At 36.8% G+C, this 17,896-nt stretch overlaps 1 protein-coding gene across 2 annotated transcripts in view; it reads right to left on the minus strand.

Annotated features, from left to right (window-relative positions):
* The window catches only part of Ptpn4 (protein tyrosine phosphatase non-receptor type 4), a 149,824-nt gene that overhangs the window by 48,304 nt on the left and 83,624 nt on the right, over positions 1-17,896 (minus strand). For both annotated transcript variants that reach the window (XM_051147265.1, XM_051147264.1), the window contains exons 10-12: positions 16,573-16,661; positions 8,971-9,034; positions 4,878-5,050 (exon numbers count right to left, since the gene is read on the minus strand). In XM_051147265.1, the coding sequence (XP_051003222.1) occupies positions 4,878-5,050; positions 8,971-9,034; positions 16,573-16,661 (326 nt within the window). The remainder of the gene's footprint in view (positions 1-4,877; positions 5,051-8,970; positions 9,035-16,572; positions 16,662-17,896) is intronic.

Below are 17,896 nucleotides of genomic sequence, written 5' to 3' on the forward strand. Positions count from 1 at the left end.
CTATGACAAATATAAATAATTGTGACTAAATGGCATAACTTATTTTAATTAATTAATTAATTAATTAATTATTACATATAGTGCTCTGCCTGCATGTATGCCTGTAAACCAGAAGAGGGCACCACATCTCATTATAGATGGTTGTGAGCCACCATGTGGTTGCTGGGAATTGAACTCAGGACCTCTGGAAAAGCAGACAGTGCTCTTAACCTCTGAGCCATCTCCCCAGTCCCCGCATAACTGATTTTTAATGAAAAACTTTTTTTTAATATTAAGTTTCCTGAAAAATATATTTCCTCTAAGACCATATATTCAGGTTTATTAGTTTGATGCATTTAATCTTTGGATATACAGAATAGCAATAAGCATGTATGTAAACAATAGTGGTTAAAAAACAATAACCCTTGTCAGTATTCCCAATTCTAATTTCTAATCAATAACAGCCAACATCTTAAGTATAAAAGCAGCATCAGTATCATTCCTAGCCACTGCTTACCGTGGGGCCTGCCCATTAGGGACAGAACTGTAGACATTTGTAGACCATTGTCACGCTGCCTTTCCTCTTTCATTTTGATAATTTAAAAGTGCTTTGGATACATTCTAAAGCAAAGAACTACAAACATAGAACTTAACCTTTGAAACTATAAATATATATGGCCAGTGTCCAAACACTGATGTGAAATGGGCTGTCACAGGTCCTAATTCTGTGCTTTGCTACAGATATTAAGGGCTGTGAGTGATCACACTCCATTTTCTAGATTCCTTTCCCATTTAGCTTTCTGCTGATTGTGCTTATACAATGCATAGAAGGGAGATCAGAAAAATGAGAAAAATACAAAGCAGGTCCTGGCAAGTGCTGGGAGCTGCTTCAGAAATGCTGGGAACAAGGGGCAACGAAACACAACATCTTGACGAAGCAGTGCGTCTCTGACAGGCCCAGGAGTCAACAGACTGGCCATGACAGTATCTCTGAAGCAAAGCAGCAGGTTTAGGCTCAGGGAATCCAGATCAAAGTGACATTTGTACATTGTTCCTCCTGTATACTTGGTTCTTAATAATCATCCCTCCTCAACTTCCTTTCCTGTTTTTGTTTTCTGTTTTTAAATGCCGATGTCATCAAGTCTCTGGATTAACTTTTTTTTTTTTACTTGAAATATCAAAAAAGGCCTCAGAGTTTCTCTAACTCAGTCCTGACTGATGTATTAATATGGCAGCAAAGCAGATTGAAATACAATTATTGATCAAAAAGGTTGAATTAACAAGTGCAATGTTTATAGCAAGCAGCCACAATTAGTGTTGAAAAAGGACTTACACTGCACACTGCCCATAAAATGCTCTTTAAGAGTGAGAATAAAATAAAATCTGTAGCAGTTAGAACACCAAATCGTGACAGTATGAATTTAAGCAAGGAGAAAGTAGCAACTGCTAAATACACACACACACACACACACACACACACACACACACACACAAACTTATTGCAGGAATTCAATAGAGAAAAACATAATGAAAAGAATAACTAAAATGTAAGCCAGTTTTAAATTTTAAATCATCATTACAAAAATATAAAAATCATTCTGAATCTTTTGTTTTTGGCCATTCAAATATATGTGAATATATAAACTATATATATAATATATACATACATATTTTGTTTTAAAATATTTATTTATTTGTTATGTATACAGTGTTCTTCCTGCATGTACATCTGCACACCAAAAGACAGCATCAGATCTCATTATAGAAGGTTGTGAAGCAACATGTGGTTGTTGGGAATTGAACTCAGGACTTTTGGAAGAGCAGCCAGTGCTCTTAACTCTGAGCCATCTCTCCAGCCCTCTTGTTCTAGTTGTTTGTTTGTTTTGTTTTTGTTTTTGAGTATCCTCGGCTGTCCTGAACTTGCTCTGTACACCAGGCTGGCCTCAAACTCACAGAGATACACCTGCCTCTGCCTTCCAATTAATCTGCTAGGATTAAAGGTGTGCGCCACACCTACCCTCAGAGCTCTTTTTATTTTTATGTGCACTGGTGCTTTGCTCACATGTATGTCTGTGTGAGAGTGTCAGATCCCCTGAAAATGATGTTACAGACAGTTGTGAGCTGCCATGTGGGTCGTGGGAATTATACCAGGGTCCTCTTGAGAAACAGCTAGTGCTTTTAACCACTGAGCCATCTCTCCAGCCTCCTGAAACTGCTTATATACTCACTTAGAAAAGACCTATTCACCACTGTCTGTAACTCTAGTTCCAGGGGTAATAAAATTACCCTAGAGTGGTAAATTCTACCAAGTATTTACTATAAAAAGGAAGTAAGGGCTGGAGAGATGTCCAAATCAGTAAAGTACATGTCACACAATCATGTACCTGAGTTCACTCTCCTGGAACTCAGGAAAACCCAGTGTGGCAGTCTGTGTCTGTAATCCTGGCACTGGGAACTGCTATTTTGACTACCCAAAATGGTTGTTAAGCTTGGTTTTTAAATTGCTATCTATACTAAAAAGTTCCTTCTGTTTCAGTGACTTTCTTTCTCTAAACTAGTTTCTTCAACTGTCTTTTTTATTTAGATTCATCATGCTTAGCTTTCCTGTTGGATGTTTTATGGTCTGGGTAACCTATTTGACCTTTCTTCTCATTTTATCTGAAACCCGTTTGAATTGGAACTGGAGGCTGGTTACTATACTCTATTCATTTCTTTGTAGCCTAATGAAACTGTGTGTATATTCTTGCATAATTACACTGCTGCTCATTTAGGAATTAAACTTATTTAAGGAGTATCTTTAGTGCTTGCAATGTCCTCCCATTCAGAGAGTGCACTGGCGCTTTCTGTCCCTGCTGAGAGTGTAAGTCGGAACCTGAAGGCTCTGCATTTCTTTGATTGTTACTACTGACTCTTTTCCTCAGTCTATCTAACCTCTAAGTTGGCAAATGCTGCCATCATACATTTCTGAATACTATGTTTAGGAAAGAAAGGCTTTCCTAAAACATTTTATCAGATTAATAATCTGCTGTGTTTTATTTTTCAGTTTTAAAAGAAATTAAATTCTCAGGCTGGAGAGATGGCTCAGCGGTTGAGAGCACTGTCCAGAGGTTCTAAGTTCGGTTCCCAGAAACCGCATGGTGGCTCACACCATCTATAATGAGATCTGGTGCCTTCTTCTGGTGTGTTGTCACACATGCAGGCAGAATATTATATATGTAATAAATAATTAATTTTAAAAATTAAATTCTATTTCATGTATTTATACTTTTCTCTTGGGGTGACAGGCAAGTATTTTAAGTGCTATATTATATACAAATGCCATTTATATTTTTACTGATATTACATATTGAGCATTTATAAATGTTGGGGTTTATATTATTACTGTTTTGGAGGCATAGGTAAACATTTTCTTTTCATATAACAATTTCATCTAGCATAAAATATTAGAGATGAAAATTTTATTTTGTACACAAAAAAGATAAAATGAATACCATTTGTTTTACTAGATCATTAATAACTTTTTCTGTGTTAGTCTTACTAGATTCCACTTTAAAACTAGCTTTTATGTGTCATTTTAGAATTCTATAGATAAGACTTACCAGTACTTCTACAAATAGTCACTTCCTAAAAATTATTGTCTTGGAGAGAATCTTTTTAAATGCCAAAAGGCACAGCTGAATAAGTAAAATAAATCCTCATATTATATAGCACAGGAGATCAACTGTGATTGATCTGTAACCTTCAAAATAGGTAGTACAGATATGACACATATCTGAAGCTGTGGATATATCTGGTGATTACATACCACATACATGTCAAAGGCCACACTATATCTCACCGTCTGTCTATCAGAAACATATGTTAAAGAGAATAAGCAAGATAAATTTAGGAGGACTGAAGAAATGGCTCAGCAGTTAAGAGCACTGGCTGCTCTTCTAGAGGACCCAGGTTTGATTCCTAAAATCCATACAGTGGCTCATGACCGTAATTCCAAACTCAAGGGGATTTCTTCTGGCCTCATGGGCATTGCACACATATGACTCACAGATACACATGCAGGCATTAACACCCATATTCATAAAATAAAGGAAAAAAGTTTTAAGAGGTAATTTTAGATAATTGTTTCTCTAGATTTACACTGAATTATAGACAAAATGAAGAGAATACAGGAAAATATCAGGATCTGGGTTTATTGCTCAACAAAATCTTTTTTGTTTGTTTGCTTAATGGTTGTTTGAACTTTTTAAGGTGGCATAGTTCCAAATAAATGCTAACCTGTAGATTTTTTATAAATTTTATAGTCATGAAAATATATCTTGGCTTTTACAAATTAAACGAATGTATCTTATAGAAAAGTTCCCACATAAGTAATAAATGCACTGGAAATTAAAAATCTTTTGAGATTATAATTATGAAAATGTGACTAATTACTTTATAAAATAATTACCTGCCGTACAACCCAAGGCATGGGTCTTCCAGCCTAGTGTGCATTATATGACACCATAGGACTTACTGATAACGACAGGCAGACAAGGACACAGTGGGGCATAGGCTTCGTGACTAACAATGATTGTATTGCTTTGTATCTAGATCTTTAATGAATTAGTTTATTTTAAAAATTTATTTTTTGTGAATGACTATTTTGTCTGAAGTATGTCTGTGTATCATATGCATGCCTGGTGCTTGTGGAGGCCAGAAGAGAATGATGACTTTCCCAGGAACTGGAGTTACAGACATCTGTGAGCTGACATGTAGGTACTGGGAGTTAAACTTGGGCTCTTCTGGAAGATAAGCCAGTGATCTTAACCTGTGAGCCATCTCTCTAGTCCTAGGCCTTTGATTTAAAGGTAAGGAAAACAAACAAACAAACAAAACCTTAGTACAAAAGTAGTACTTACCAGTACCGGAACTTGGAACCCAATGTAAAATAATGTGCAAAAAAATTCTTCTGAGGTGGAAGTGGTCTATCCAGCCGGAAGAATGTGTGATGTTCTACACAGGCTTTCCACAAATTTTTACACGCTCTGTAATTCACCATATTAAATCCCAGTAATGTTTCTCTAGACTCATGCTATATTAAATGACAAAATTCAGAAAACATGGGAAAATGTTAGAATCTGATAATACTTGTAGATAAGTTATGGTAGCCCTGCAAATGTTAATGTCTCCTTCAATAATTTTGTTTATTTAACAAAGGCTCAGTGAAATAAATGAAAACATCTGTAAAATGTGAACCTCAGTAATCTTGCAACATTTAAAGGCTTCTATTCTTTATCATAGTTAGAAATTTTTTCTATTTTCAAATTTTATTAGCTATAATTCTGCTTCAAAATGTAATCCTGGACCACAAATTGCATTTGTAATTCTTCCTTGGTTAAAAATTAGAATATTCAACACTCCCAAGCACTATTACAAAATAACATTAGACACTGACTAGCACTAGAAGAGAATAATGTCTCTAGCTTTTTGTTTGGCATAAACCACATTAGCGCAGAGCACACATGCCCTGAGTATTCTTCACTGCCTTCTCCCACTAGATTACTTTCCAATGACAATCACTCTCCATCATGACATAAATTAGTCATTCTTGGGTTTTTTTCTTCATTGCATTCTACTATACTATACACACAATAATTTACCTATTTCACTGTTTATAGACATTTAACATTTCCCATTTAGGGATAGAAGGGTAATGTGTATACATATACCTAGTGTCTATGCTCATGTTTCTGTTGCTGGATCATAAGATATATTTTTAGTGTGGGTGGCTAATACCTCCTCCCAGTGAATGTGTGTTCCATATACTCAACAACTTCAGTAATTCTCTAGTTTTGTTTTGTGTTTATTTATTCAAACAACATCTCACATTGCACCTTAGGCTGGCCTGGAACTCACTGTGAAGTTCAGGCTGGACTTGAACTCATGACAGTTCTCTGCCTTAGTCTTTCCAATGATGCATTATAAGCATGTGTGACCCCATCTATTTTTAGTCTTTCCTACTTCATTGTTCGATATTTTGATTATAACATGCATTTCTTCTTAATGACTAATAAAGTTCAACATCTTTCATGTTAATGGCCAAGTGAATAATTTTAGGTGATGGGGAGTGGCATAAATCTTGGCCTTCTTCTGTAGCCCAGGCTAGCCTTAAACTTGTGGCAATCCCCTTACCTTAGTGTCTCAATGGCTGAAGTTAGAGGTATGGGTCACCATGTCTACCTTGTTTTAGTTTTTGAGGCAGGCCCTCATTTTAGGTAGCCAACCTTCTTGCCTCAACTTCATAAGTGTCTGGCAACCATGTAGATATTCTCATTTGTAAAGTGGTATTCAAATCACTGGCATATTTTTCTGTTGGACAGGCTGACTATGGAAGGGCTTGTGGGGCATATGACTACATATACAGTCAGTGCTACTTCACTCTCTTAACAGTATCTATTGATGAAGTTACCAGTTTGAAACAGTTCAAAATGATCAGTTATTATCTTTAAGTTTAAGAATAACTCCTATGTTTTATTCAAGAAATATTTTCTGTATTTAAACCATAATACATGTTTATATATAAAGATATAGTTTCATATTAAAAGATAAAATAATTAAAGCATAAGTTGCTGGTTACTATAAAATTAAATTTATCATTAATGACTGTTTCTAGGCAGTAATAGTTTATATATTGTATGATATATAGTAAACATTATGTACAATTTACAAGAGAGTATAATTTTTCAATATGTATGCACTGTCTAAGATGTACATATGTTACCTCCATTTTAAACAACTGTTTAGAAGTCTATAATTTTGATACTGTATTTGTATTAGAAATACAGCAACATTTTTTACCAATCTGTAAACAATGACTTAAAAGTGTCCTAAGAGGTAAGTATAACAAATGAAAGTTTGGATCTGCTGCTGTTGTTTTGGCACAGAGTCTTGCTTTGTAGCTCTATAGCTCTGTCTGGTCTGAAACTTCATTGTGGACCAGGGCTAGCCTTGAACAAGCAGCTACCTTCCTTTCTCTGGCTCCTATGTACAAGGACTACAGGTGTGCATCACTGTACCTGGCTATAACTTTGGGTAGTTAAAACAAATGTTTTATAGAGAAAACCCTGGCAATGGGAGCTTCTGGAGAATGTATCCCTTGCTAGTTGACTTTCGATGCTGTTGTCACTTACAGGTAAACACAGTGCTGACTGATACAATCTCTCAGAGAACAACTATCAGAACAAAATAATAAAAAAGGCTCACACAATGCCTGGTAGATACAATCAATGTTTTGAATAAAGGTTACATTTTATAACTGGTGTTGTTATTAGTACTGACAACACATCCACCACTATCAGGTACATTAAAAAAGTTGTCTTCTACAGTACTCTCTATAGCTACTCCAAGTAAAATATCTGTTCTCGGCTGGAGAGATGGCTCAGAGGTTAAGAGCACTGTCTGTTCTTCCAAAGGTCCTGAGTTCAATTCCCAGCACCCACATGGTGGTTCACAACCATTTATAACAAGATCTGGTGCCCTCTTCTGGCATGCAGGCAAACATGTGGGTAGAACACTGTGCAAATAATAAATAAATAAACCTTAAAAAAAAATATCTGTTCTCTAGTTTCTGAATAACAATATTTATTATGTTTCCTTCTCTAGATATACACACACATAAATTTACATATATAAACACACATATGCATAAGAATGTTCAGTACCAACATTAGTCATAATATTCCCCACTGAGAAATAGTAAAATTGCCCCCTCACAGAAGAATGTACTGCTACCTTATAAGGAACAAACTATGCAATATCACGATGTCTGTACAATATGAATTTCACATAAAGGAAAAAAATCTAAGTACAAAAGAATATGCTGTAAGCTTCACTTTTCAAAGTTCAAAACATATAAACTAATTCATGGCAGTACAAATGACAATAATGCTGCTTAGAAGTATTTTCTGTTGAGGTTAACTCCTGGAAGTGGACATTAGCTCCATTAACAACAGGACTCTGTCATGCTCTATATATTAATCTGAGCTTATAAAGTTACATACTTAAGGTGATGGTTTATGTACTTTTCCATACAATGTTTCATTTCAATCAAAATTCTATTTTAAAAAAACCTCCCATATTTGGTAAACATAAAGGATAAACCATAGTCAGAAAACAGGCAAATATTGTAACCAACTCAAATACATTCTTAAGATTTTAAGGAAATTTTATAGACATACATATTGAACCATACACTAATTTGTAAAGATTAATAAAAAAATGTAAACCAAAGAATAAGGTTGTTTGCATATTTGTGTGTGTGTGTGTGTGTGTGTGTGTGTGTGTGTGTTTTATGCCAGGATCTTGCCTTATAACATAACCTTAGTCCACCTTCAGGCTTAGAATTACAGGCTTATGTCGTCACACCAGGCACAGCTAGTTTGATTTGATCAAGCAGGTAAAATAATTTACAAGATGAAGCTGTCTTAGCACTACACTAACACTGTGATACGAGCTGTAAGACTGTGAACTGGAAACTAATATTCAGCACTCCCAAACGAAATAAACTTTCCTATGCAAAGAAGAAATACGAATTATATGGAGAAAAAATTTAGAGGTATTTATTGCACTTTTGTGTACAGTGACAAAATTTAGTTTGTTGTGTGTGTTCATGAACACCTGTGGGTTCACATACATGTATGTGTTAGGAAGCCAGAAGATAATCTCAGGTGTTATTTCTCACAAATACTGCCCTTATTTTTGGAAACAGTATCTCATTGTCTTGGAGTACTCTCATTAAGCAAGACTGGCAGGCCAGAAAGCTGGATGGATTGGCATATTTCTGATTCCTCATAGCTAGACTTGTAAATGCAGCTTTTCTATTTGGGTTCTATGCATCAACTCAAGTCCTTGCACTTGTATAAGCACTATAGAAATTGAGCCATCTCCTCCACCTATGGCTAGGCAATCTTAAAATATTTCATTCATATCAATAATTTTTAGATCAATACTCACCAATTCTTTTCTGAGTTGAATAAAAAACTGTTTGCATTTAAAAGAAATTTTTACAATCTTCAACCTGCATAAAAGAGAATTGGAGTATTTAAAATACTGGCTAAAGATGAAAATGTTAAAAAAATTGGGACAACTATGGATATATTTTTACATTTTATGGTTTTTGAAAGTTTCATATATTTATAAATGAATAGTAATCAATCTATCCACCATTATCCCCAATTCCCTTTGATGTTACCGTCCTTCTTCCCTCCTAACTTCATCTTTTTAATTTTTGTTTTTGTCATTAATAACCCCAAGTCCAGACAGTGCTGTACATACGTACACAGGTGGGTGGCCATGGCCTTAAGTTTAATGTATACTAATATCTTCACACTTTGTCATAAAATCTCTAATACACACAATATATCAATAATATAAAGTTTATGGTACTTTCTAGAAAACTAAAGAAAATCTAGATGCTCAACTAAGAAAACTTTATTAAATATACTATGAATTACATATTTCCCAATTTTCTATTTTTAGAAATATTCACCAAAAGTTAAAATCTCAACAAATGTAAATAACATTTAAGTCGTTTACTACAAAGCCTGCATAAGTAAAAACATAAAATTTTAGTATTGTAAAACATTTTGATTTTAAAAAGCATAATTACTTTTATCTGACCTTTATACATTATCTTTTTTAAAACATATGTGACATTTTTGTTTGCTTTTGAGACAGAGAGTCTCACTATATAGCCTTGGCCTCTTCCTCTGCCTCCTGGGTGGCCACCATACACAGCCTAAAAATATCCAATTTATATAACACTAATTTCTCAATGTTCCGTCAGTATAATCCATGACTGAAGCTGGTTTGATTCCTTATAATAATCATATAAAAAGTAATTATCAGATTTGTGGGGGATGTAATACTTAAAGGTCATCAGCTCAAAGGGGCTGAATCTTAGTAAAATGTGATTTGGAACTCAATTTGCTAACATTTCTAATATTTTCACAGTAATCCTAAGGTTTTTTTGTTTTCGGCTTTTTGAAACAGGGTTTCTCTTTGTAACAGCCCTGGCTGTCCTAGACTTTGTAGACCAGGCTGGCCTTGAACTCACAGAGATACACCTGCCTCTGCTGGGACTAAAGGCATGTGCCACCATGCCCAGCTGTAATTCTAAATTTTAATCTTTGTGACTCATACTCATACCCTTTAAGAAGCTCTAAGTACTCTCAGAGAATAAACTTCTCAAATCTCACTCACTTCAGAAGGCAAATGTACCAGCTACACTCAGGTAGATTCATTTATAGTAGGGGAAATATGAGCTTAGGTTTTAGGTCCAAACTTTATTTGTGTTGCTGAAGACTGAACCCAGGACCTTACACATATTAATCAAGTGCTCTTATACTGAGCCAGGCACAGTGTTTACTGTTTACTGCACAGTGAACAACCTGTAAAGTAACCTTAGCTCCCACTAGTGTCCTTATTCCTGTACTGCATGTATCAACTGGCTATGAAAGCATGTCCTTGTATTCTCAGTTGTTAATCACTGTGCCAGAAGTGCCAGGCTGGCAGGTTATGTAAATATCTGTTGCTCCCTCACCTGCCGAAAAACAAAGGATAAGCTGTCTTGGGGAAGGTAATACAGCCCTCCTTCCACTACTCTAATAACTTTTTTTTTTTTTTGGTATGAGAAAGAAAGTGCTGGCAGGTGAAGATGGGCAGAGCAAGAGAGAGAAGAGAAAGTCAGGGATGGGAGCAGAGAAAGAGGACAGAAGAGAGAGGCAGGGAATGAGGCAGGAGGTAAACAGAGAGAGCCACATGGCAGGGACACAATAGCAGAAAAGATGGGTTACGTTTATATGGCTAGCTGAGGGACTGCCCCAGCAAACAGACCAACAGTCTTATACTATAAAAATGTCTCTGCATCTTTACTACTAAAACTCAAACAGGTCCCCCAAAAGCCCTGCAACAGCATCTCTACTAGCTTCTTTAAATCGCCTTCCTTGCAGTTTTTCAGTTGTAATCCTGTTGTTACATAGAAGTACATTTATTGATGGGGCCTGTAAAATGTGAGCTGGGAAATCTGGTTTAATCCTATGATTAAATCGAAGAGGCATAGTAGTCTATGCCCCTTAGCTGTCACCATGGGAACAGAAAAGGTCACGGGGTGCTTGAACTTATAAAGCTCGAAGACTCTCAGAAGACAGGACACCCACAAGGTTTTTTTTTTCCTCCCCTCAACAGAGTCTAGATCTGCCACCCAGTAAGTTAGCCACCTTTTAAGCATTCCCAACAGTCAGTTCTCTGTAGTCTCCTGTCTCCACTTTTCAAGGCTTGTTTGCGTTGTTTGTTGTGGGAGCAGGATAGTAAACACCTTACACGTCAGATTGGGAAGCTGAATTCTCTGTCCCTCTTTTACAATCTTAATGTCTTTGCATAAGTTTTGTTGCACTATGTACTGTTAAGAATAGTTGGAAAAAATCCTTTATAGCACATAGTGATGTGGGCTTAATAGGCCTAGCAACATTAAATCCGATCTATTTAATGGCTGAATATAATATTTAAAATTTCTATTACGAAATAGTTTCTAAATAATATTTCAATGTTAACATTCATTGCTTAGTTTTCTTAAACCCAACTTCCATAAGACCTTGGACACATGAGTTCTATTTCTCAACTTCAAACACACCTCAAGTATATATAACTATAAAATGATGCAGCAAGTCTTCCAGCACAAACATCCTTCATAGGTTAAGTGATTCCTCCAAATTCACTATCCCCTTCCAATTGAGGACCCTTCTCTGAATCCTATAAAAACTACCTCAAATTCAGTGAAATATCCCATAAAGTATATTCTTTTCTGTTTGTACAACAAAGTAAGTAGCTTGCCAGAATCCTTATTTTATAATAATAGAACAGTAAAAACAAAAACAAAAAACACTGCAAAGATTATATAATATAGAACTTTGAAAATACAGGAAAAAATTATCATCAGCACTTTAAGTCTTATCACCTGAAAATAACTTATAATTTTTGACATAACATATAGTATGAAATAAAAGAAAAATTGAAATTTCTGTGTCCTATCTGTACTTACTGGTACATTTGGTTTTGCTCCTGAACATGTCACAATTTCAATCACATAGGAAACATTTCAAAAGAGTAAGATGAAACATTAAATGATCTTTAGTTTTACAGATATAATTTGCATTTATACAATTTACCAAGTCTAGGTGAACAATTCACTGAGCTTTAACAACTCTTACTACTGAATAGCTATCACAGAACAATCTTCATGTAGTCCTTCTATCACCTTACAAAGTCTCCTTAGTAATAGCGTCTTCTAATTTTTTGTTGTTGGTTCTTTTGTTTTTTGAGACAGTGTTTCTCTATATAATAGCCCTAGCTGTCCTGGAACTCTCCTTGTAGACCAGGCTGGCCTCAAACTCACAGTGATCCATCTGCTTCTGCCTCCCAAGTGCTGGGATTAAAAGTGTGCGCCACCACGCCTAGCCTGTCTCTTCCAATTTTTAAAATACAGTTATCCTAGGATTTCATAGAGAGAGAAATGCATTCTTTTGGATCTGGCATAATGATTTGAGGGAAATGGGCTTCTTATGTTTTAGTATATCAGTAGTCCATTTCCTGCTAATGCTGAGCGGAATTATATAGTTATACCAAAATTAGTTTACACTTTCAGTTGATGCACATTTTATGTTATGAATACTGTAGGTATGAATTTTATGAGCAATTTTTAAAAAATGAACTCACTTTCTCCTGTATAAATCTCTAAGAAAAGAACTGCTAGAATTACATGGTGCAATGTTTGGGCACCTGCCAACCTGACTAGTGTATTTATTAGTTACTTTCCTTATTACTGTAGCAAAATAACTGACAAAAACAACATAAGGAAGAAGGGTTTACTTTGGCTCCCAGTTTGAAGATATAATCCATTATGAAAAGGAAGGTGTGATGGTAAAAGGTAACTGGCCACACAGTATCTACAGTCAAGAAGCAATGAGAAAGATGAATGCTAGTGTGCAGCTTTCTCTTTTTCATTTAGTTCAAGATTACAGCCCATGGAATTGTGCTGCCCACATTTATGGTAGTCTTTCTAGTTCAATTAGCCCAGTGGTTCTCAACCTTCCTAACACTGCAACCCTCATGTTGTGGTGACTCCCAGCTTAAAATTACTTTCAGTGCTACTTCATCACTATAATTTTGCAACTGTTATGAATCATAATGTAAATATTTTTGGAGTCAAAGGGGTCACAACCCACATGTTAAGAACTGCTGTTTATTAGCCCAGTGTAGAAACTCCATTACAGACACGTCCAGTATTGTTCCTTTGTTCCCAATCTTTAATAGTTCTAATAGTACTCAAAAACCTTTTTCAAGCCTCAGCTAATCTTTAGCCATGAATCCTTGAACAATCACAACCCAAGTTACATACATTCAATAGAACAGAGTCAATAGTCCCATCCCAAAGAACAGGCCAAAACAAGACAGAAACTCAGAAAGGAAAAAAACAAAACCAAAACCTGTAGCTCCATGTGAGGCTTCTGGGACTCAAAGGGTTGGGCATTCAGCTCTGTCCAGTTCTGCTGCCAGCAGCACAGACTCTTCTTTTTTCCCAGAGACAGAGTCTCCCTGTGTAGCCCTGGCTGTCCTGGAACTTGCTCTGTAGACCAGGCTGGCCTTAGACTCAGAGATCCACCTGCCTCTGCCTCTCAAGTGCTGGGATTAAAGGCGTGCGCCACCACAGCCAGCTTTATACACAGATTCTTGAACCAGTTCCACTCCATGTCCTGTAGCATTCCTTCAATGGACATCCTTGAGTCCATCAATAAACTCCTAGGGTCTGCACAGTACCTTGAATTTCACCTCCACAACTTCATGCAGTGGCCTCTCAGTGCCTTCTTACTGAGACTCCAGACCTCCCACACATTGCCTGGCTTTAGCAAATCTCTGGAACCAATACTCAAGACTGCATGGCCTCCTCCATCTTGAGTCTTAATGTCTACAAAACCAGTATCATGTACACAAAAGTGCTAAATTCTGTTGCAAGCTCAGGATGGGGCTCAGTTGCAGCCTGTGTGGTGACCCTGGGAAGCATGTTAAGACAGTTGTTTTTGAGCAAGGAACCCCCTGAGCACTATTCTCAGTTTAGGTTTTCTCTTTTCAAGTGAAAACTGCATTTTCACAAAATGGAGTCTTCAATGTTCTTGAAATAGTACTCCTACTGAGTCAGCGTGAACGTCTGTCTTTACTAGGACAAATCTCTAATGATTATAGCTACTTTTGGACTTGCCTTTTCTGTAGTTTTATGCTTGCTCATATTCTTCCTCACAAACCTAAATTTTTCATATCTTTCTGCTCCACTTTTTACTCTGTAAAAGTTAACTCTGTAACCCTGAGGAATAAGCAGCAAACAATGCAGTCTGAATATTACTTTGCCTTGAAATTTCCTCTGCCAAATAGATTAGCCCATTCCTTTTAATTTAAATTTTGCCTAACTTAAGTTCTCAGGACACGGGCCAGATAGAGTCAGAGTCACATGTACTCCTTGCTCCCCTTTAAAGCCTCATGTGCCAAGTCTCCACTGTCCAGTCCTCTGCATCCTAGCCTTCCAAACTTCCACTACAACGACCCATAAAGTTCTGCTTACAGAATTCTGAGGGTTTACTAGTCCAAATGTCTAAACTCTTTCACTTTTCCCCAAAACGAGTTCCACGAGCCTAAGAACCGAATAGTCAAGATTATCACAGCAACAACCGCACTCCTGGCATCAACTATCTAGATTATTTCTCTTGTTGCTGTGACAAAACACCTGACAAAAGTGACTTCAGAAAAGAATGGATTGTTCTGGCTCGCAGTTTGAAAGGACAGTGCATCATGGCAGGGCGGGCATGGAGGTCGGAACATAAAGCAGCACAGCACTGAGTCTGCAGTTAGGTAAGACAAAGTGAAGAGGCCTGCTGGTGACTGTTCTTTTTATGTAAGTCCAGGACCCCCAGCTAAAGGAGCACTGACACCCTCTAAGGGGGGTTTTCCCACCTCAATTAGCCATATGGGGAAAATCTCCTGCAGACAGGCCTAAAGGATTGTTTCCATGGTAACTCTAACCCCATTACCTTGACAATCAAGATTAACCTTTAGAATTGGATTTAGAATTACTGTCCAAGGGAGCTGTCCAAGATGACAATCTTTTGTGCTTCAACCTATTGCCTTCACAATGCCTCCAAGAGGGGTTTTCAAGAGAGGATTAACTAAGGGGAAGACCCATCCTCAGCAACCAGATATAAAGAGGTCCAGGATGTACTCCTGCCTTCCCTGATTATTCCAGAACAGAGTTCATCTATGGGTGCTGCTCTTGTTACTCTGTTGACATTACATTCTAGATCTTCAATCTTCTAATGTAGATTCAACAACTTTCCAGGGAACTTCCAGGCTCTCAGCACTGGATTGAGACAGCTGAGGCCCTTAGACTAAACCCTAGTCTTCTCCATCACTCCAACAAGCAGACGGCCACTGTACGGATACTGCTGCTGAAGTGGCGTTGAGATCAAAGCTGCCACTGCTGCCTGGGCCATGATGGTGGCTACTGCAGATGTGCGTGCACACATGCACGCGGGCGCACACACATGCACGCGGGCGCACACACACACATTTCGGGGGTTTAAGCTCAGTAATATGCTCAAAGTTATTTTTATAATTTTTAATTTATCCCCTTAAGAAGAACCATTCAGCCAGGTGTGGTGGTGCACACCTCTAATCCCAGCACTCAGGAGGTGGATTGCTATGAGTTCAAGGCCAGCCTGGTCTACAAAGTGAGTCTGGGACAGCCAAGGCTACACAGAGAAAGCCTGTCTCGAAAAACAAAAAAACAAAAACAAAACAAAACAAAACAAAAACAACAACAAAGAAGAACCATTCATTGTTTTGAGATACAGAAATTATCAGCCATTGTGATGACCCATCTTGGATAATGAAAGCAAGAACAACAAAGATGACAGACAGATAAGACAAAAGAAAGCACAAGTGTGAAACCTTTGTGGAACCAACTAAACTACCATAGCACTGGGTTGTTGGTTCAGCAGCTATGCCTCTCTTTAGCTAATAAATGATATTTTAATGGCGGCATTTAATAAAACAGCATATTGAGCTCTTAACAATAGCAGCCCCAAACTGAGTATTCTTAACATAATATTTGTATAGATTTTAAGAAGAAAATTAATACTTTTAAGAAGCCTTACTGAGGGCTAGAGAGATGGCTCAGCAGTTAAGAGCACTAACTGTTCTTCCAGAAGACCTGAATTCAATTCCTGGCACCCACATGGCAGATCACATCTGTCTGTAACTCCAGTTCCAGGGGAGCTTCCACTCTCATACAGACATACATGCAAGCAAACACTAACGTACATAAAATAAAAATAACATTTTTAAAAAGCCGAACTAGGTTATCTTGATAGATTCATAATAAGCAAAATAAAATACAAATTGTACCACATAAATAAACTGACACAATTAGAACAGTTTAAAGGCTATTTAAATATAAATTATTATATTTGGGAACATTGTAATAAAAGCAAAAATATTGGTAGAAATTCTTACCACAGAAAAGTATTCATCCGTACCCTGTTCTTGTAAATCAGAATTCCTCCTGACATCACTCCAATCATGATTTCATTGTTACTTTGATCCTTCAAAATAATAAATATATAACACTCTAAAATAATTAAACATATTTAAATATATTTTTAAAACACAACATTTCCAATATAACACAAAACTGAATTGTACTTAATTACAAACCCAAGTAGTTTGTTGTTGCCTCATAAAATGCAAATTTCAAAACAAGCTGAAATGGGAGAGATGTCTTAGCAGGTCAGCACCTGCTGCATAGGCATGAGGACCACAGTTCAGATCCTCAGAAACGCAGGGGGCCTTGGCAGCCCACCTGTGTTTCCAGCCTTGGAAGGAAGAAAAAGGCAATCTGTCAGCAAGTAGTCTACAGGCTAGACTCATCAGCACGCTGTGGGTTTTATCCTGTCTTAATAAGGTATAAAAGAAATCAAGGATGATTCTTGACATCAACCTTGAGCCTCTATATGCTCATGTACACATGTTCAGGTGCACCCACACATTTGTAGGAACATGCATACCACACACAAAAAGTAGGGAATGAATAGTTCTCCCAAATCTGTACAAAAATGCCTTAGCTATTTAGCTTGGCATGGAAGTCACTTAAACAACTGTAACACCCCATTTTATCTTCCTCTTAACTAGTAAAAACTTATTCTAGTTAGGCAGTCAGTTTGACAATGTGTTTTGTGCTTCCATAACTTCATGTTTTATTAATGCTACTTTCATGTCTTCTTTATGTGCTTCTGTCTAATCGAAACAAACCAAACTGAAGTCTAGATAGATCATAAACTTCTCTATGAAAGCTTCATTAATTCCCATCCACACATTTCCCATATTTACCTCTCTTTAACCACTTATCTGAAATAGCTAATTACTGTGAATATATGATAATGGAAAACTCATTTAAATAAAAAGATAAAAGTACAGCAAAACACGGGATAAGAATAAGTGGAAAGTTAACTACACAATAGAGGCATAGGATTTTCTGAGGTGACAAATCTGTTCCATATTGCAATTATAGCAGTGCTTACACAAAAATCACCCACTATACAACATGTTATCTTAAAAGTAACAGGCCTTTGTGGTTCCCCACAAATACTCTGTTTCTTTTTAACTTGAAATTGTTATTGACTCCAAGATGTGGTATCACACACCTTTAATACCAGCACTTGGGTGACAAAGGCAGGCATATCTCTGAATTTGAGGCCAGCTTCGTCTATAGAGTGAGTTCCAGGACAGCTAGCACTACACAGAGAAACCATGTCTCAGGGAAAGAAAACAACAAAAGTTA

The sequence above is a fragment of the Acomys russatus genome, chromosome 6 (assembly GCF_903995435.1).
Source record: "Acomys russatus chromosome 6, mAcoRus1.1, whole genome shotgun sequence".
Taxonomy (NCBI): Eukaryota; Metazoa; Chordata; class Mammalia; order Rodentia; family Muridae; genus Acomys; species Acomys russatus.